The sequence below is a fragment of the Herpailurus yagouaroundi genome, unplaced genomic scaffold (assembly GCF_014898765.1).
Source record: "Herpailurus yagouaroundi ecotype Mexico unplaced genomic scaffold, PumYag 142, whole genome shotgun sequence".
NCBI lineage: Eukaryota > Metazoa > Chordata > Mammalia > Carnivora > Felidae > Herpailurus > Herpailurus yagouaroundi.
The window spans coordinates 41,236,550-41,258,877 of record NW_024412397.1 but is presented as its reverse complement, the minus strand read 5'-3'; the positions used below and the strand labels follow the sequence as shown (position 1 = coordinate 41,258,877).

The 22,328-nt window shown below is 37.1% G+C and overlaps 2 protein-coding genes across 8 annotated transcripts in view; one reads left to right on the top strand and one right to left on the bottom strand.

Moving 5' to 3' along the window:
• Positions 1-2,006, bottom strand: part of TRAPPC8 (trafficking protein particle complex subunit 8) — an 83,673-nt gene extending 81,667 nt beyond the window's left edge. For all 5 annotated transcript variants that reach the window (XM_040479148.1, XM_040479150.1, XM_040479151.1 and 2 more), the window contains exon 1: positions 1,818-2,006. In XM_040479148.1, coding sequence (XP_040335082.1) covers positions 1,818-1,974 — 157 coding nt within the window. In that variant the 5' untranslated portion in view covers positions 1,975-2,006. The remainder of the gene's footprint in view (positions 1-1,817) is intronic.
• Positions 2,007-2,148: 142 nt separating this feature from the next.
• The window catches only part of RNF125 (ring finger protein 125), a 96,616-nt gene continuing 76,436 nt past the window's right edge, over positions 2,149-22,328 (top strand). The window contains exons 1-2 of one of the 3 annotated variants that reach the window (XM_040479154.1): positions 2,149-2,260; positions 3,559-3,619. The gene's annotated coding sequence lies outside the window, so the exon portion shown is untranslated. Of the gene's footprint in view, positions 2,367-2,584; positions 2,788-3,558; positions 3,620-22,328 lie in introns of those variants that run through there. The other 2 variants (XM_040479153.1, XM_040479155.1) reach the window with 2 other exon arrangements.

Here is a 22,328-nt window from a genome sequence, read left to right as displayed (position 1 = left end):
CATCTTTATGACTCAATGTTCTCAAATTTAAAATGGTGAGAAGAGTTATCTACTCTATAGGATTCAACGAGAGCTAGAAGAGAAGAGCTAAATAAAGCAGGTATCAAGTAGTAGCGTTATTATTCCTCATCAACAAAGCAGGAAAGAGCATACACATCAAAGTCAAACTGATTCTCACACTTTTTTTTAAGAACTTAAGAATGTAGGCCACTTTAAGGGCACCTGGGTGGCTCAGTTAAGTATCAGACACCGGATTTCCACTCAGGTCATGATCACAGTTTGGTTCGTGAGTTCAAGCCCCGCGCAGGACTCTGCACCCACAGCATGGAGCCTACTTGGGATATTCTCTCTCTCTGTCTCTCTGTCTCTCTATCTCTCTTCCTCTCTGCCCCTCCCCTACTCTCTCTTTCAAAATAAGTAAACATTTTAAAAACAAAACAAAAACAGAATGTAGGGCACTTTGTTGTTCTTGATTTAGTAGAACATTGGAGGAGCTGAGCTTGATGGCTAAAGTACAAGCTGAAGAAAATCCAAAGGTTCCCAAACTTTGTTTTTTTGGACAGCTCCCACTCTCCTTTAAATAATAAAGTGAACTTATGGAGCTATTCTCTCAAAGAATACACACCTGTGGCACGTAAATACATACATGTATGGCACAGCACTTTCTGTGAAGAAATCATCATAACCAAATAAACATCATAGTCATTTGCTTGATACAACCTCATCATAGAACCCTTCATTTTATTCGGACCTTAAGAAGAAAGAACTTTATTTATACTTTGCTATGTTCTATTTGCAAAGGTAAATATATTGGTTAAATACTCGGGAGTTTTATTATGCTTAGTTTTCACTAATAAAGAATGTAAAGGTGATGAAAACAGGCGGCTCTTCAATTAAAGACACATTTCTCCTGTTGATTAAACTTTTATCTGAAAAACTGAATCTTACGACTTTTCCATTCCTATAAATCTATTTAATTCCAACCATCCAAATTACAATTTGTCCTTACTTCTTCATCCATCAGGCAAAAGGCTGTTGCAAGTTTTATTATTTTTATAACATTTTTTTTCACAAGAGGTTAAGTAAAATACTATATGCCTAAGAAAGTGTTCACATTTTCAAAGAAAAAACATAACTAAATAGAAGCTTAGAAAGAGATAGGCCCCAGGAGGGCACCCGGGTGGCTCATTTGATTGAGCATCCAACTCTAGATTTCCGCTCTGGTTCATGAGATCAAGTCCAGCAGCAGGCTCTGTGCTGACAGTGCAGAGCCTCCTTGGGATTTTCTCTCTCTCTCTGCCCCTCCCCTGCTCTCTCACTCTCAAAATAAATAAACTTAAGAGACAGAGCTAGGCCCCACTACCAGAAGAATACTACTCAAAACAACTTTGAAAGTCCAGTTTAACACCCAGGGGAAGATGATTCGTCTTCTTCATTAAGACTTCAGTGGTCTAAGGCAGCATCTTCCTACCCTTACCTGCCTTGCAACTTCCTAATTCCCTCCCTATGGTCGTTGAAAACAGTCTCAACGCCCTTCTCTGGGGCTCTTCCCCGGTGGCCCCCCCCCCCCCCCCACCAATTACCCAGCAGCCCGGCTGGTCCGGGGAAGAAGGAAAGTGCCTAGAGAAACTAGAGGTTAGGACCGCGCTGTCTTGACAACCTCACTCATGGCCCCTCCCCCAGCCGCCAGTGGAGACACCCCGGGGCCCCAGCCGCGGACGCCACTCTACCGGCTCCGAGATGTAAACATCGCCCTTTTCTTCCCTGCCCGGCCCGGCTTTGAGGAAGCACAGTGAAAAAGGGAGGAGACCACATACCCTCCGAAGTGAGGCGAGAGAAGGGCTTAAGCAACTCCGCGAAGCTAAGGTGATTGAGGCGAGTGAGCCGCTCGGCTTCGTCGCTGCACAGCGCGGCGACACAGGGGACGAAGGAGTCCGGGATTAGCTCCTGCACGGATTGTACACACTGGGCCATCGCCGCGGCACAAGCAGCGGCGGCGCCCGCCCTCCGGCCCACTCTCAGAGACTGATCTTGCGGCTGCAGCAGCTACTGCCGCCGCCCGCCGGCCTAGCCCGGCCGGGCGGGGCCCCACACTGAAGCCTTGAGACCAACAGAAGGAACAGACGCCGCTGCCTCGGCTCCCAGGCACACACCACGGACCCCTCCCCTGCACGGCCGCTCCTCAGGGCTCGCCCCGGCGTCCTCGCATTCCACCGTGATGGGTGGAGACGCCGACAATCGCCAGTTAATCCTCCAGACGGTAAAACCTTGGTCACTGCTCGACCGGAACCGCCATGTTGAGGCCGAACCCTGACCCACCGGCAGTACCCGTCCCAGCAGGCCCCGCGCTCGCCCCTCACGTGACGGTATTAAAGGAGGCGATGGGGCGGGGAAAGAGCAGAGGAGAGGGAAGTGAAGAGCGACGGAGGCCGGTTGGGAGGCTGGCGCCGGAAGTGGTGCGATGGGTGGGCCCCTACGGGGTGAGGCGGGGCTACAAGCGCGGTGGGCGGAGCCAAACAGGAGACGAGCGACTTTAGGCCTAGTTGTCCCACAAGCCTTTGGCAAAGCCGAGCGAGGTGCAGGCGCCGAGCGTGTGGGTCCGCGTTCGAGATCCGGGCTGTCACAGTGGTGCGTGAGCTCGCTCGCCTTCCACGCGGGCCGGGCCTGTTTGGAGCCCCAAAGTCTCTCCCTGGAAACAGTAGGCAAAATAATGTGGCTGTTCGCGCTGTTTCCCACGCTCCCCGTAGGGCAGCAAGGGACACCTGCTCAAGGAAAAGTGTGCTGCCCGTGCGATATGTGCCTGTTTCTCGTGGCGCGGGCCTACTCAGACCTTGTATCGTTTAAATACAGCCATGCTTTTAGAAATGGACTACCACAAACGTGGACCCAACCAGTGAGCAGAAATGTGTGGTCTTGTGGGTGCTGCAATTAACACGCGTGTAAGAGAAAACTCCTGGCACTACTGTATGTTTGTTGGTCGCAGGGTAGTGGTGTGCTTGCAAACATCTGAGTCGTCCGCCGCCACGTTCGTTTCTCCACTATGCTTGGATGTTTACTTCACAGTGATGGAGTTGTGGGAAGCCAGTAATTCCTTACCAAATGAAGTCCTAAACTGGCTTCCGTTCTTAGCTTGCCTTTTTAGAGATTGTTCGGTTACGTAAGTAGAGGTGAATGAAAGGGATTCTATTACAGTGTCACTCAATTGTTTGAATTCCTTCTGAATTATAAGCCAAAGATACAAGGCAAGGAAAACTACAATGCTCTATCATGCTTTTATGGTACCTTAATTTAAAGGAGGCTTCCCCAACACCAGTATCTCAAATTGTCGGATTGTTTGGCACCCTGAGGTTTTTACCTTGGTAAGAATTTATGACAGGCAAGAGGTATGCCTTTCTCCTGTAAATTGATGGAAGGTAGGAAAGGACGACAGGACCTAATGACATGACATTTTAGCCACAAATCAATTTAGAACACATAACATGCAAGTTGAGGATCTGGGAATTCATTTCCTTAAAACTGTGCCTGAGCATCTCTTGGAAATTCTTCTTGTATCCCCAGGAGTACGCATCCCCTTTTGAATACCTTGGACCTCAATCCCTTATGTGAGAATCCTATAAAAGTGAGTATGACTCAAGTTATACATTTTTTTTTTTTTTTTTTGGTAACAGGGCGCCTCAATGCAAGCATACAACTTTATTTAGTACTCAAAGTAATTAAAAAGGCAACATATTTTTTATACTAAAATTAAAACTATTTGTATTAACCTCTCTGAGGACTCTTATTTTTTCCACTTTTTTAAAAAGTTTATTTATTTATTTATTTATTTTGAGAGAGAGAATGAGTAGGGGAGGGGCAGAGAGAGAGAGAGGGAGAGAGAGAGAGAATCCCAAGCCAAGCAGGCTTGCCAACACCAGCCCAAAGCCCGACACAGGGCTTGAACCCATGAACCTCAAGATCATGACCTGAGCTGAAATGACGAGTCAGACACTTAAGCAACTGAGCCACCCACGCACTCCTGAGAACGACTTTCAAATATTTTAGCCTAAGTGAATTTTTTGAGATATTCACATTCCATGAAATTCACCCCTTTAAAGTATACATTTCTGTGGCTTTTAGTGTATTCAAAGTGGTACAACCATTACTACTATCTAATTCCAGGACATTTTCATCACCCTAAAAAGAAGCGTGGTACACATTAGCAGATACTCTCTACCCTTATACCTTCTCCAGCCCCTGGCAATCACTAATCTACTTTCTGTCTCAATAAGATTTACTTATTCTGAACATTACATATAAATGGAATCATAGAAGATGTGACTTTCTGTGTTTGGCTTCCTTCACTTAGCGTGTTTTCAAGATTTATTCATGTTAGCATATTATCAGTACTTCATTCCTCTTTATGGCTGAACCTCAATGGATTTTTGTCTTATGCACTGACTTTACAATCTAACACCACATCCACAGAGTGGGTGAGTAATTCACTGTAAAAATCTATTTCTTTCTTCGTCTGTCCTGATCTTATAAGGTGTCCTCATCTAAAGGTTAAAGCTGAGTCACTGCCTTCCAGGCTACAAGAGTAGACAAAAGAGAATGGAAAAGCACATGATTAATAGTTTAAGTTCAAATTGTATTAATGGCACTCAATAATCTCACTCACATACTACTGGCCTTAATGAGTCTCACAATCTCATGTATCTCCAAAACAGACTGAAAAACATAGTCTTCTGTTGCTAAATGAAGAGGAGGAGAGGGAATATGGGATGGAAGTCAAGGTGTCCACTACATTTCATTATTTATTATTAATGAGATACCCTGCAGAATGTATTTGTATGTAACTGAATGTATTATATGGGGTCCAAGATATCACACATCTCTCATTTCTCTGATTCCTCTGGACACTGGAGCTTTTTGTATCTCATGTCCTTGGGACTATTCACTGTGTCCAGGAAAAATGAGGTGCTATGATTGGCCAGGCTTTGGTCATGTGCCTAACCTCAAAGTCAAGAGGATAGGGTCTATCACTAAAAGAGGAAACTTGCTGGACAAAATAGTAACAATAACACAAACAACTAAGGACCTCTTTTCCAATATTAAATATGAGGACTATCTTCCTTCTCTCCCCAAAATCAAAGAATGACATAAAATTTCTGCTAAGCCAATGGGCTTATATTTTGGTATACTGTGCTATCAGACGTTCATTGATTATTTTATTTGGTGTGTATGGTATTGCTGATCTCGTCTGATGGCTGGTGAAGTCAAGCTGAAAGAACAGAGACACTAGAGTCGGAGAGGCCTGGGTGAAAAAGCAGTTCTACCACTTGTGAATAGAAATAATATCACCATTATTGGTCACTATCCACCAGGCATGATGCTTTACATTCTCTACTACTTTTGCTTATCAACAAACCCTTAGAAGTATTTGCATCGCCAATTTTTCGATGTAGAAACTGAAACACAGAACAGTTAATTAACTTGCCCAAAGATAATCAGCAATGGAGCGTGGAACAGGACCAGCACAGTTTAACCTAGAGACTTGATCACTAGGGTAAATTGCTTTTCCACATTTCCTTGCTTTGAAAGCACCTATAGAAATTTTCATTTGCATAGTTTCGTATACATAGTTTTAGCAAGAAATCTGTGGCTTTTGACAAGTCACTTATCTTTCCTGAGCCTCACATTCTTTATCTGTAAGCTTAGAAAGTTGAGACTAGAAGATTTGCTGTATTCATCTGAAGGTGAAGATCTGAGAATCTATTCTTTCCACTATTATTAAATTTCATTGTGTGAACAGTAGATGGTGCTATTGAGTATTGGCTTTTAAACCCCAGTAAAAGCCTTTCTAATTCCTGGATACATAGTTTTCACATAGGAGACACTTACCTGTATATCAGAGCATTGGAGATCAGGGGATGACCAGAAAATTCATACGTGAAAAGTTTCTTAAGCTCAAAGATTTTACATTATGTTGCTTTAAAACGCTAGGGGGGAAAAAGACTTAAATATATAACCCACATGTTGGCCCATATTTTCTATTTTATTTACTGCACTTGATGTTTTAAGATTATTTATTAACATTCTAAAACACATGACATCCACTTTCTAATTATTTTAAGGATGAATCATAACCACAGTTTTGTACTCCAAAGCTCATAATTCTATTTTATACTTATTACAGGTATTTACACTCCATATAAATCTTCTCTAATTAAATCTGCAGGTAAAAATCTTTTGTAAATATTTTTCTCCTTTATGCTTCTAAAATAAGAGATTGTATCAATGCTTGATTTTATTTTTTTTTAATGCTTGGTTTTAGGAGCACCTGGGTGGCTCAGTCAGTTGACCACCTAATTCTTGATTTTGGCTCAGGTCATGATCCCAGAATCATGGGATCAAGCCCTGAATCAGGCTCCACACTGAGCGTGGAGCTTGCTTGGGATTCTCTCTCTCTCTCTCTCTCTCTCTCTCTCTCTGCCTCCCTCCCTCTGCCCCTCACCCCTGCTTGTGTACTCTCTCTCACTAAAATTTAAAAAATATAGTAAGGGGCACCTGTTTGGCTCAGTTCGTTAAGTGTCCAACTTCGGCTCAGGTCATGATCTTGAAGTTCATGGGTTCGAGCCCCACATCAGGCTCCGTGTTGACAGCTCAGAGCCTGGATGCTGCTTCGGATTCTGTGTCTCCCTCTCTCTCTGCCCCTCCCCCACTTACGCATACTCTCTCTCTCAAAAACAAACATTAAAAATAATTTAAGTTATATTTAATATATATTTATATATTTATATATATATATATATATTTATATATTAAGTTATATTTAATATATATTTATAATATATTTAACATATATTAAGTTATATGCTTTTAAGTTATATATAAATACTTCCCAAAACTGGATAAAAATGTAGCAAAAATCCATAATATTATGCCCAATGGTGAAATATAAGAAGCATTTACTTTAAAGTCAGAATAAAACAGGATGTTCATTATCACTGTTGCTATTCATTACTTTTCTAGCTTCCTACAAAAGCAGCTAGAAAAGAAAAATAAGCAAAATTTATAGGCTTTCAAAAGGAAGAAACAAAGCTGTACTTGGTTGGAGATGATATAGTGGAGTAAATATCCCATGCACCTTCATCATATTCATGTGGCTGTTCATCTTCTCTTCAGTTGCTCTCTCACAAGTGGAAGGCAGAACTCATATTTTCAGCTCTTAGAGTTAAGGCATCATCATTTGACTTGGCTTTGGTCAGCTAGGCGTATACTTGCAAAAATCCTATCTGAAAGTGAATTACATGAGATGATATGCTTTTGGAGAACTTTAACTTCTGCTCTCCCTGGTAGTGGCAGGGGCACCACAACGATGTCAATTCTACTGAAATTAATCTACAGGTTCAATGCAATTTTCATCAAAATACCCACAGAGATTTTATGGAATTTGACAAACTAATTCAGAAATCAACATTTAAGAACAAAGGTCTAAGAATAGATAATTTTGAAGACAAATTCCAAGGTATTTACCCTACCAGAAAGCCAGCCATACCAAGGTCATAATACAGTTGTCAAAAGACAGCTGTAGACAAATAGGCCAATGGAATAGAATAGAGAGCAGCAGGATAGACCAACTTGAAACAAAGCAATATAGAAAGGATGGAGTATTCAATAAATGGCGCTTTAATAATCGGTTATCTCTTTGGAAGAAAAATCCAATTCATTAAAAAAGCCAGTTTAGGTAGGGGCACCTGGGTGGCTCAGTCCGTTAAGCTTCCAACTTTAGCTCAGGTCATAACCTCGTGGTCCGTGAGTTCGAGCCCCACATCAGGCTCTGTGCTAACAGCTCAGAGCCTGGAGCCTGCTTGAGATTCTGTGCTCTCTTCCCCTCCCCCACTCACACTCTGTCTCTCAAAAATGAATAAATGTTTAAAAAGATTTAAAAAAAACAGTTTAGATAGAATAAAGATACAAATAACAATAGCAAACACTTACTTGATGCTTATTAAAAGCCTGGTATTGTTTTAAGCCTTTTACGTATGCCACTTATTTATTCCTCATAAGAACCCTATCAAATAGGTACTGTTAATATCATCTCATTTTATAAATGAGGAAACTGAGGCAAAAGAAGTTAATTAAATTGTCTCAAAGCCACTAAGTAGAAGAACTGTGATTTGAACTTAGGTAATCTGCCTCTTGAGACCATTTTAATATGCCATATGTTAATGCATTATATTGTCTCCCTTTTGGACAGAGGAGGGACAGATTTCTTAAACAAGATTCCAAAAGTGCATATCCTGACAGAAAATATTGATAATTAAATTTAAGATCTTCTAGGGGCGCCTGGGTGGCTCAGTCGGTTGAGTGACCGACTTTGGGTCAGGTTGTGATCTCACAGTTTGTGAGTTTGAGCCCCACATCAGGCTCTGTGCTGACAGCTCGGAGCTTGGAGCCTGCTTCGGATTCTGTGTCTCCCTCTCTCTCTGCCCCCTCCCCCCCAACTCATGCTCTGTCTCTCTGTGTCTCAGAAATAAATAAACATTAAAAAAAATTTTTTTAACAAAAAACCAAAATAAATAAATAAAATAAATTTAAGATCTTCTTTTCATCAAAAGACCACAAAGATAGCAGAAATACAAGCTACAGATGTGAAAAGATATGTATCTACACTAAGGAATTATGTTTAATAAGGAAAAGGGGAAACAGTACAATGGAAAAATGGACTAATGACAGAAAGTCATTTCACAGAAAAGGAAACTTGAACTGTCAATAAACATTTAAATATTCTCAAAGTTAAAAAAAAAAATGGGCAAAGGATACAAATAGATGATTCTCCAAAGAAAGATAATAAATAGGCAATAAGCACATAAAAAGATGTTCAACATCATTAACCATCACGGAAATGAAAATTAAAACCATAATGAAATACGACATCACACCCACTAGGATGGCTGTAATCAAAAGAACAAAGAATAACAAATGAGACAAGGATGTGGAGAAATTTGAGCCTTCTTCTACTGCTGGTGGGAAGGTAAAAGGGGTGCAGCAGTTTGGAAAACAGCTTGTTAAACAGAGTTTCTCAACTATTAAACATGGAGTTGCCAGGATGCCTGGGTGGCTCAGTAGGTTAGGTGTCAGACTTTGGCTTGGGTCATGATCTTGCAGTTCACAAGTTTGAGCCCCACATTGGGCTCTCTGTTGTTTGCACCAAGCCTGTTTTCAGGTCCTCTGCCCCTCTCCAGCTTGTGTTTTCTCTCTCTCTCAAAAAGAAATAAACATTTTTTTAAAAAGTAAAAAAACAAAAAACAAAAAAACATAAAGTTACCATATGATTCAGCACTTTTACTCTTAGGAGAGATGAAAATGTATGTCCACACAAAAAGTGGTATGTGAACCTTCATAATGGTATTATTCATAATAGCCCAAAAGTGGAAACAGTCCAAATGTTCATCAACTAATGAATGAATAAGTAAGTATATACCATGCGACAGAATATTATTACTGTTAATACTACTGATACATGTTACAACATGGATGAACCTTGAAAACATGCTGAGTGAAAGAAGTCAGTCACAAAGGACCACATATAATTCCATTTATATGAAATATCCAGAATACATTCATAGAGATACAAAATAGGTTAGGGTTGGGGGGAGTGAGGAGGAGGAGTGGCAGAGTTGGAAGCTTATGGCTAAGGGCTGCCAGGCTTCTTTTGGGGTGATAAAAATATTCTAAAATAATTATGATGATGATGCCCAACTCTGTGAATGTGCTAAAAAGCCACTGAATTGTATAATTTAAGTGAGTGAAATTGTATGGTATGTGAATTATATCTCAATAAACTTGTTACTCAAAAAGTGCAATTGCAATGATTTGCAATTAAAAAAGATCAGAGATGAGGAAAAGCATTACAATTTGTGTTGTAATGTTTGGTAACAACAAAATCATAAATGGAAAGAAATTCTAGTCATGGTTTTTCCACTGCCTAGTTGTAAGACCTTGGAACACTAGTCACTTAACCTTTGTAGATCTCAAGAATCATCATCTGTAGATTAAGGATTGTACGAATGCTAAGAATTTAGGATTCTAGGGAAGCCTGGGTGGCTCAGTCCATTAAGCGTTTGACTTTGGCTCAGGTCATGATCTTGCGGTTCTTGGGTTCAAGCCCTGCGTTGGGCTCTGTGCTGACAGCTCAGAACCTGGAGCCTGGAGCCTCCTTCAGATTCTGTGTCTCCCTCTCTCTCTGCCTTTCCTCCCCCCTTCCCTCCGCCATGCTCTGCCTCTCTCTCTCAAAAATAAGTACACATTAAAAAAATTTTTTTTTTAAAGAACTTATGATTCTAAACAATGGTTCTTAATTTTTAGGATCACAGATCTCTTTGAGAAATTGATAAACATCAGGGGCATTCTGGTATAAATCATAAGGCACTGTTAATTACTATTAATGTTTAATATTGTTTTGAAATTTTGGACAAATGAAATAAAAATAACTGGTATAAATATTGAAAAAGGAAAAACAGGCTGTTATATATTCAGAAAACCTGGACAAATTTAGAAAAAAAATCATGAGAATTAACAAAAATTATTCAACAAAGTGTCCTAAATTCATAAAAGTCAATAGAAATGAACAAGAATAACCTAATTGGAAAATACAATTTTTTTTTAAAAAGATGTCACATTCAAATCTATACTCCTGAATTGGAAGGTTATCTCAGTCAATGAAAATTTCAGTTATTTTTCAAATATTGAGGACTTTCCAGATATGTTTCTATTATTGATTCATAATTTAATGCCTTTGTGATCAAACATACTTTGTATGACTGAATAATTTTAAATTAGTGAGAGTTGGTTTAAGGCTCAGAATATGGTCTATCTTGGTAAATGTTCTGTGCATACTTGAAAAAAAATTATGTATTCTGCTCTTGTTGGAAGGTTGTTCTCTAAATGTTAATTAGGCAACATTGATTGGTCATGATCTTCAATTGCCTTGTACTCTTATATCTATTATATTTATCTTTTATCTTATTAATATCTTTTTATCTTTTTAAAAAATTTTTTAATGTTGATTTATTTATTTTGAGAGAGAGAGCACTCAAGAGCGAGGGGCAGAGAGAGAGGGAGAGATAGAATCCCAAGCAGGCTTAGCACTGTCAGTGCAGAGCCTCACGTGGGGCTCAATCTCATGATGATGAGATCCTGACCTAAGCCGAAATCAAGAGTCAGACACTTAACCTACTGAGCCACCCAGGCACCTCTATTATCTGTTTATTCTTAGGGCTGCTGTAGCGAAAAATTGCCACAAACTGAGTGGCTTAAAATAACAGAAAATTATTATTATTCCACAGCTTTGGAATCTAGAAGTCCAAAATCATGGTGTCAGCAGGGCCGTGCTCCCTTAGAAGACTCTAAAGAAGAATCCTCTTCCTTTTCCCTCTTGTAGCTTATGGTGAATATTGACAATCCTTGGCATTCCTTGGCTTGTGGCAAATCTAATCTCTGACTTTGTTGTCACTTGGATTGCTTTCCTATGTCTCTGTATCTCCAAATTTCCCCCTCTTTATAAAGACACCAGTGATTGGATTTAGGTCCCACCCTCATCTAATTTGATTACATCTACAAAATCCTTTTTCAAATAAAGTCGTATTTATACATATGGGGGTTAGGAATTCAGTACACCTCTTTCGTAGATGCAGTTGAACCCACAACACTATTCTTTTTTTTTTTTTAATTTTTTTTCAACGTTTTTTATTTATTTTTGGGACAGAGAGAGACAGAGCATGAATGGGGGAGGGGCAGAGAGAGAGGGAGACACAGAATCGGAAACAGGCTGCAGGCTCCGAGCCATCAGCCCAGAGCCTGACGCCGGGCTCGAACTCACGGACGGCGCGGACCGCGAGATCGTGACCTGGCTGAAGTCGGACGCTTAACTGACTGCGCCACCCAGGCGCCCCACAACACTATTCTTATATCTATTCTTATATCCGTATATCTATCCTCATAGAAGGATATGTCATTCTGTATCTTTAGACTTACAGTGGATTTTTTGATGTACATCTATTCATTGAGAGAGAAGTATGGAAATCTCTGTCTATAATTGTAGATTGGCCTATTTCTCATTTCAGTTCGATGAATTTTTGCTTCATATAATCTGAAGCTCTCAATTTGGTGCATTAATGTTTAGTATTGCTAAGTCTTCTTGAAGAATTGGCTTTTTAGTGAAGAATGAACACTATCGTTCTCCCATGCAGCATAATACTGAAGGTCTTAGTTTGTATAATATGGCAAGAAAGAAATATATGGTCTATGGATCAGAAAGAAAAATAAGTAAGTGTCTCATTATTTGACAGATGATATTACTTAAGGAGAAAATTTACTTTATTGTCATAGAAAAGTTATTTACAACAGAGAGTTCTACAGAATTGCTAGATAAAAGATCAAAAAACCAATTGTGCTATTACATATCAGCAACAGATACCCAGAAAATTGACATTTAAAAAGATAATTCTTCAACAACAATTAAATATTTGACCTGATTGGAATATATATAATGTATTTTTATATGTACGATATACATGTAAATTTTTTTTAGCTTTTTGAAATTTTATTTTTTTTATTATTTTTAATATGAAATTTATTACATGTAAATTTTAAACATGAAATTATTTTGTGGAGAAAACCTTAAAACTTTATTGAAAAAGTAAATAATTTTTTTGAAAAACTAAAAAATTTAAAATAATACTTAAGTAAATAGATACGCTTTGTTTATGGACTCAACACTGTAAGGATGGCAGTTCTTCTCAAATTAATCTGTAAATTCAATTCTAAATTTAATAATATGAGGAATCAGGGGTGCCTGGTTGGCTCAGTTGATTAAGCATCTGACTGTTGATTTTGGCTTAGGTCATGATCTTCTGGTTCATGAGTTTGAGCTCTGCATTGGGCTCTGTGCTGTCTCTCTCAAGATAAATAAATAAACTTAAAAAAAAAAAAAGAATATGAGGAATTACAAAAGGAGAAATAAGTAAATTTTACTACTTCAAAATTTAAAACTATTATTTACAAAAAAAGGGATAATCAGAAAATAACCAAACAGGAGGAAACGTTTATCGTAAATATAACAAAAAATAAAATGTTTTCCATATACAGAGTTTCCTTTCTAGGAGAAACATATTTGCTTTTTGTTATATTTATGATAAATCTTTCCTCATATCTTTTTGTTCTTATGCATCTCTCCAATCAGTCCCACTTCTTTCTATCCTCAGGTATTTGCTGCCTTTACTGTTTTATTATACCTCACCTCAATTTTTCAATAGCCCATTAATTGCTCTTTCAGCCTCCAATCTTGTTCAGCTTCAATGCCATTCTCTAGAGTGAACTCTCTAAAATGCATATCTAAACATGTTATTCACTTCTGTAAAAATTTTCGGTGACTCTCCATAGCCCAAATCCCTAACATGACATGTTAGGATATATTTTTACCCGGCCATTGTCCTCTCCCCAGTCTTTTCCTCCACAAATGCATTCTGCTCAAATTTCATCTTCTCGTGAGATAGAATTCTCTTTCAAGTTTAGCAATGTCGTGTACTTCTACGTGTCTCATAGCAAAACTTAATATAGGCTGTCCCATTGTAATATAATCATTTGTTTTCTTATTTGTTCTCACATATAAATTTTGAGTTTTTTGAGAGCAAGTACACAGTAGACACTCATTTCATCACCCGTGTAAGATAAATGAAGGAAGGATATAAAGAGAGAGATCATAGAAGTTTTACTTGGCAGCTCTGTAAATTAATGTCTCGCTTTTCAAAAGCAATTTGGTGGCATGTATCAAGGGCTATGGAAGTGTTCATAGTCTGCCCCAATTGGTTTACAACAAGGCAAACAATCCTTCTATAATAATATCTTAACTGCTAAAAGTTGAAACCATATGGGCTGCTCTCCATGGTTCTGAACTATACTTGACAATCCAGACACTAATTTAGTTCACTAATATCTCCTGTGTAATTTTTCCCCCAGATATGTGAAGCAGAGTAGGGAAGAGAGGGTTATTAGAAAGAAATGTAAAACAGGAAGAGAGATTATTCCAAAGGTATATCAGTTAGACTTTCAGGTGGAAAAGGAGATTCATTTTGAGATTATTTTCAGGTGGTTTCAGCTGCAAAACTCCACAGCAAAGGAATCAATAGAATGAAAAGGCAACATACAAGATGGGAGAACATATTTGCAAATCATATATCTAATATATCCTACAACTCAATAGCAAAGAAACTAATAACCAATAAAATGGGCCAAGGACATGATAGACATTTCTCAAAAAAATATATAAATGATCAACAAGCATATGAAAAAAAATGCTGAATGTTACAAATCATCAGGGAAATGCAAATCGAAACCGAAATGAGGTAACATCTTACACTTGTCGGGATGGCAATTATCAAAAAAATAAAAGATAACTGTTGGCAAGGATATGAAGAAGTTGGAGCTCTGTACATTGTTGGTGGGAATGCAAAATGGTGCAGCCACTATGGAAGACAGTATGATGTTCTTCAGAAAATTAAAAACAATTACAATATGATCCAGCAATCCCACTTCTGAAAAATTGTCCAAAAAAATTAAAATTGGAATCTTGAAGAAATGTTAGGACACTAATGTCCCACACAGCACTATTCATAATAGCCAAGATGTAGAAACAAACTAAATGTCCATTGACTGATGAATGAATAAAGAAAATGTGGTATATACATACATGCAGCAGAATATAATTCAGTCTTAAAAAGAAGAAAATTCTGCAATCTGCAACAACATGGATGAATCTTGAGGACATTTTGGTCAATGAAATAAGCCCAACACAGAAAGATAAAAACTGCATGATCTCTCTTACAAGAAATATCTAAATGTTCATAGAAGCAAAGAGTGAAGTGGTGGTTGACACGGGCTGAAGGGAGAAGGGAATGGAAAGTTACAAATAAATGGGCATATCGTTTCAGTCAAGCAGGATGAATACGCTCTAGAGATCTGCACATATGGTCATCAATTGTATATTGCACATTTAAAAATAGGTTAAGAGGATAGATCTCATGTTAAATGCTCTTAATATAAAATTCAATTTAAAAATAAAATAAAAATGTAGTTGTTTGCCTAATAATATAATCTCAAAATATACAAAGCTAATATTTAAAGGATTAGGGGCAAAAACAGACAAATCTTTTTAATAATTGATAAACAAGCAGAAAAGAGTCCATAAGGTTATTTGAATAACACACTTAACAAAATTGACCTAATCATTATATAAAATATAGTTCAACAAGTGTAAAAAACACATTATTTTCAAATACACATGGAACAATTATTCAAATAAATCATATGCTAAGTCATAAATCAAGACTAATCAAATATCAAAGATTACAATCATAGAGAAATTAACTATAAAGAAATTAAGCTAGAAATAAATAACAGGTAACTAGTAAATCCACAAATGCATGGAAATTTCATACTTCTAAATAACTCTTGGCTAAATAAGAAATCAGAATGAAATTAGAAAAATTCTGAACTAAATGCTAATGAAAACATATCATTTAAAGTCATGGAACTCAGTGAAAGTAGTGCGTAGAGGAAAATCTAAGACTTAAATATTTATGAATAAAAAGAAATGATATCAGTTAACTGTTTATGCAACCAACTAAAGAAGCTAAGAGAAAATCAGCAAATTAAATCTAAAGAAAAGAAGAAGGAAATAATACAGATAAGATCAGAAATCAAAGAAATAGAAAACAAATTGAGATAATTCAACAAGGCAAAATACTTTTTCTTTGAAGTTTTTATTAAACCCTTTGTAAGGCTTAACAGGAAAAAGGTAGAAGTTTCAAAGACAGGCATGAAAAAGAAGACAAAAATATGCCAAAGACATTAAAAGGATAATAAGAGAATGAACTATTTATGTCAATACATTTGAATATTTAGATGAAGCCGACAAATCCCTCACAAAAAGGAAACCAAAAGAAATAGGATAGGTGAATAATACTATACTATTAAAGAAATTGCATCTATAATTAAAAAAAAAAATTTCTCACAGAGCAAACTCCAGTCCCAAGGGGCGTCATTAGTAAATTCTATCAAACATGTAAAAAAAAAAAAAAAAAAAAAAGTATCCTAAACTCTTCCAGATAGGCGAGGGAATACTTCCCAACTCATTTTACCTAACCACCATAACATTGATATCAAAACTTAACAGTAAATTACAAAAACAAGTTATACGTTTACTCATAAACATAGGTACAAATATTATAAATAAAATATTAATAAATTAAATTCATACAGATATACGTGTTACATAATGACCAAGATGCTTTTATTCCAGGGAATATAAAATTCATTTAAACATTTGAAAAACCAATCATTGTAACCTACCACAATAACAAAACAAAGGAGAGAAATCATTTAATAATTTCAATTGATGCCAAAAAGCATTTGGTAAAATTTAATATCCCTTCATATGAAAATACCTATTGATCTAAAAATTCTCAGCAAATAAGGAAAAATAATACAGTCTATCTGAAAAGAGGTATCTACAAAACTCATACAGAAAATACCTTTGATGATGAAATCTCCAAAGCCTTCCTGGGGAAAAAAAAAGGATATCCACTATCACCACTTTTATTCAATATTTTACTTGATATAAACTATGCAATTAAGCAAGAAAAACAAGTAAATCTACAAAGAATGGAAAGAGATAAAACAGTCATTATTCACAGATGATACAACTGCGCACATTAAAATCAGAAAGAACTTTGCATCAGCCAGTAGAATTAATAAGTAATTTTAGCAAGGTCACTGGATATAAGGTCAGTATATATAAAAATCAGTTGTATTTCTATAAGCTAGGAAAAAAACTACATAACAAAATCTAAAAAATTAGATAATAAAATATTAAAACAATGTAACTTAACATTGCATCAAAAGACATCAAATACCTAAGGAAAAAAATTAATAAAAAATATCCAAGACCTATATTCAGAAAACAACAAAACATCACAGAGAAAAATTAAAGAAGACCCAAATAAATCAAGGTTGTGTTATCTTCACGGATTTGAGAACTCTATATTTTAAAGATGATGATTCTTTCCATATCAAAGAATATTTTGGGGGGGAAAGGAATAGAAAATTTAGTAAAACTGATTCTAAAATGTATATCAAAATCTAAAGGATAACAAATTCAATATTGAAGAAAAAGGACAAAATTGAGAATTTACACTATCAAATATCAAAAATTATTTTTAAATACAGGTATAAAAACAGCATGGTATTGATTCAAATGTAGCAAATGGATCAGTGGATCAGAAAGCAAATTTCAAAAACAGACATCAAAAATCTATGCCAGATGCTCATACACTTAAATGTCTAAGAAAAAAAAAAACTTTTGTTTTCAGTTTCTTTATCTTTTAGAGACAGAGAGAGAGAGAGAGAGAGAGAGAGCTGAAGCATGAGCAGGGGAGGGGCAGCGAAAGATGGAGAGAATCCCAAACAGGCTCCGTGCCATCAGCACAGAACCCAACGTGGGGCTTGATCTTGTGAACTGGGAGATCATGACCAGAGCCGAAATCAAGTCAGATGCTTAACCAAGTGAGCCACTCCAGCGCCCCAAAAACTTTTTAAAATATAACATAGGTGAATATGCCCATGACTTTAGGATATGCAAAGATTTCCTAAATGTAACACAAGACACATAATGAAAGAGATTGCTAAATTGGACTTGACTAAAATTAAAATTTCTGTACAACAAATGTACTATTAAGAGAATGAAAATGCAAGCTACAGAATAGGAGATGATATTCACAATTTACATATTTGACAAGAAAAAACTTGTATCCAGATTCTACAAATCAGTAAGAAAGACAGACACTGCAATTTTTAAATAGGCAAATGATTTGAACTGGTACTTGACAAAAGAGGACATCCAAATGCCTGATAAGCAAATGAAAGGGTGCTCCATATCATTTGTCACACACCATAATGGCTAAAGTTATGGCATGGCCAATACTCAGTGTTCACAATAGCGTAGAGTAACTGGAACTCTCATATTCTGCTATGGGAGTTTAAGTTGATTCAGTCCCATTGGCTTTAGCTGCTCTTTACATTTAGAATTGTGGAAACTAAATAAATCCACTACTGTCCTGCTTATCTGGACCAGATCCCTCTGAGAAACACAAATTATATCTCATTTATCTAATAAAGCCAAGCATACTTTAACAGACCCAGTAATTCCATTCAAATATTTAACACATAGGCATATATGCTTCAAAAGATTTGTATAAGAAAGTTCACAGGAGTTTGTTGATAATAGCTCTAAATTTGACAAACTCAAAATGACTATTGACAGTAGAGTGGATAAATTGGGGCATATTCCTATGATAGAATGTATACAAAAGTGATGAACCAATACTACATGTACAAAGACATCCTATATGAGTCCACACTTATGGAATAAAAAATAAGTAAAATTAACTATAATGACAGATGTCAGAAAAGTGGTAAACTTTGGTGGAGAAATATTGACTAGAAAGGGGCATGAGATAGGTTTCTGGGGTGTTGGTAATGTTCTTGATCCTGATATAGGGAGTGGTTGCATAGATATATTTGCTTAAAGGAGTTTAGTGATCTATAAACTTAAATTTGTATATTTTCCTTGATATTTTATAATTTTGATTTTTTTAATTTACCACCCCCCAAACATACCAAGGTGACATGTTTTTTCCAAGGTTTTCCCTTCAAGTTTTATAGTTTTTAGCTTTTGTGTTTACATTTATGATCCATTTCAAGTTTATTTTGTAAATGGTTTGAGAGTCAACACTAACTTTTTTTCATAAGGATATCAAGTTATTACAGCATCATTTGTTAAAAGTATTTTCATTCCTATTGAATTGCCTTGACACCTTTGTAGAAAACCAATTTACCATGTATCTAAAGTCCTAATTCTGGATTCTTTATTCTACATCTATCCTTATACCAGTAATACATCATCTTTTTGTTTTGTTTTGCTTTGCTCTGTTTATTTATTTTTATTTATTTATTTTTAATGTTTATTTTTGAGAGAGAGAGGCAGAGACAGAGACAGAACATGAGCAGGGGAGGGGCAGAGAGAGACGGAGACACAGAATCTGAAGCAGGTTCCAGGCTCAGCTGTCAGCACAGAGCCTGATGCAGGGCTCAGACTCATGGACCATGAGATCATGACCTGAGCCGAAGTCAGACGCTCAACTGACTGAGCCACCCAGCACCCCTTGTTTTGTTTTGTTTTGTTTGTTTTGTTTGTTTGTGGTTTTTTTTTCCTTCATACTACACCATCTTGATTACTATAACTTTATAGTAAGTCTTGAAATCAGGTTGCTTAAGTCCTTCAATTTTTGGTGTTTTTGTTTTGAAATTACTTTGTTTCAGGGGCGCCTGGGTGGCTCAGTCGGTTGAGCATCTCACTCTTGATTTTGGCTCAGGTCAAGATCCCAGAGTCATGGAATTGAGCCCTGTGTCTATGCCTAGCATGGAACCTGCTTGAGATTCTCTGTTTCTCTCTCTCTCTGTCTCTCTCTCTGTCTCTCTCTCTCTCTCTCTCTCTCTGTCTCTCCCCTTCTCCCCTGCTCATGCATGCTCTATCTCTAATTTTTTTTTATTTTTTCAACGTTTTTTTATTTATTTTTGGGACAGAGAGAGACAGAGCATGAACGGGGGAGGGGCAGAGAGAGAGGGAGACACAGAATCAGAAGCAGGCTCCAGGCTCTGAGCCATCAGCCCAGAGCCCGACGCGGGGCTCGAACTCACGGACCGCGAGATCGTGACCTGGCTGAAGTCAGACGCTTAACCGACTGCGCCACCCAGGCGCCCCACTAATTTTTTTTTAAAATACATAAATAAATAATAAGAAAAAAGGGTAAATACAATAAGATATTTTGGGAGAGACCACATTCATAAAACTTATTATATCATTGTAATTGTTCTACTTTATTATTAGCATTGTTATTAATATCTTACTGTGCCTAATTTATAAATTAAACTTTATCATAGGTGTGTGTATATAGGAAAAAACAGGATACGTAGAGCTTGGTACTATGATCAGTTTCAGGCATCCGCTAGGATCTATGGTAATAATTCCTGTATCATTCTTGTTAATTGGCGGTATGTATTATTTTTTTCCCTTGATTCCTTTTCTAAGGCTTGACTATTTATGCTAATATTTTTATATATTTTTTCTAATGTCTTGTCTTTTTTTTTAATGTTTATTTATTTTTGAGAGAGAGAGAGCACAGGGGAGGGGCAGAGAGAGAAGGAGATGGATTATCCGAAGCACGATCCACACTGTCAGCACAGAGTCCAATACAGGGCTCAAAATCGTGAACCGTGAGATCACGACCTGAGCCAAAGTTGGACACTTAACTAACTGAGCCACCCAGGTGCCCCATATGCTAATCTTTTTAGCATTACTAGTGAATAATGTAAAATCAGCTCTTATATTTACTAATTTTCTCTATTGTTTGCTGTTTCCTATTATACTGATTTCTGCTCTTTGCTTTATTTCCTGCCTTCTACAATTTTAGAGTTTGCTTTGCTCTTCTGTTTTTAAGTTTTTTAAGGTAGAATCTTAGATAATTGATGTAAGACCTTTCTTTTATTTATTTTTTTAAAGAAACTCTACCCCTAACATGGGGCTTGAACTTACCATCTAGAGATCAAGAGTTGCATGCTCTACTGACTGAGCCAACCAGGTGCCCTAGGCCTTGCTTCTATTTAATATAAGAATTTAAAGCTATAAAGTTTTCTCTGAGCACTGCCTTAGTTGCATCCTCCCCAAAATGGATATCTAGTATTTTCATTGTTATTCAGTTTGAAATAGTTTCCAATTTCTCCTGTCATTTCTTATTGATCTATGGATCACTTAGAAGTTTGTTGCTTAACTTCTAAATATTTGAACTTTTCCACGTGTTATGGATTGAATGTTTGTGTCCTTCCAAAATTCGTGTTGAAGCCCTAACCCCCAGTGTAGTTATATTTGAAGATGGGACTCTAAGAAATTAATTAAAATTAAATAAGGTCATAAGGGTGGGGCATGGAGCCGATCGGATTAGCATGTCCTTATAACAGACATCAGAGAGCCTTTTCACATCTCTCTTTCTTCATGTACCCATGTGAAGACATAGCAAGAAGTTGGCTATGTACTAGCAAAGAAGAAAGCACTCACCAGAAATTCACTGGCACCTTAAATCTTTAAGCCACCTAGTCTGTGGTACTTTGTTGTAGCAGCCTGAGGAGCCTAATATACCAAGATATCTTGTTTGTAACTTCTAATTTAATACTGCTATAGTCAAGCAACATATTCTACATGATTATGATTTTTTTCATTAGATATTTTTAATGAGTCAACATCTTTGAGTCAAAATTCATGAGTAAACATGAATTTGAAAAGAAATTTGAAAATTTGGAAGGTGCAATCAAAGGGGACAACTCTATAGTTGTTAAGTGTAGAGTTCTGTTGATATCAGTTAAGGTAGTTGATAGTTTAATTCACATCAACTATGATGACAAATACTTTTAGAGGTTTCTAATATTTTTAGATAGTAGCAACTGATAATTGATTTTGCTCTAACTTTTTCATTTATATTTTTTAAATTTTTTTTAATGTTTATTTATTTTTGATAGAGAGAGACAGAGTGCAAGCAGGGGAGGGGCAGAGAGAGGAAGACAGAATCTGTAGCAGGCTCCAGGCTCTGAGTTGTCAGCACAGAGCCTGACACGGGGCTCAAACCCACAAACCATGAGATCATGACCTGAGTTGAAGTTGCACACTTAACCAACTGAGCCACCCAGGTTCCCCTTTCATTTCTATTTTTTAACCATTTTTAAAAATTTATTTATTTTGAGGGAGAGAGTGCATGTGTGTGAGTGGGGGAAGGGCAGAGAGAAGGAGAGAGAGAATCCCAAGCAGCCTCTGCACTGTCATTGCAGAGCCTGGCATGGGACTGGATCCCATTTGAGATCATGACCTGAGCTGAGATCAAGAGCCAAACACTTAACCAACTGAGCCACCCAGGTGCCCTGCTTTTTCGTTTCTATGTGTAATAACTCAATTTCATACTGATAGGTGATCCCGGGGTTTACATTTTAGACTAAATCCAAGTCATGCATATTGGAAAACTGGGTCCTCATGTCTAAGACCTTTTCTTCTCCAAGACAAATATTTAGAAACCAATGTGCTAACCTTGCTTTCTGCTGATGTGCAGTGGCGACACTGCACTATCAGGTTTTGGCCGAGAGCAGCTTAGAGTAAACATCTTAATAACAGCAATGCTTTTTAAACA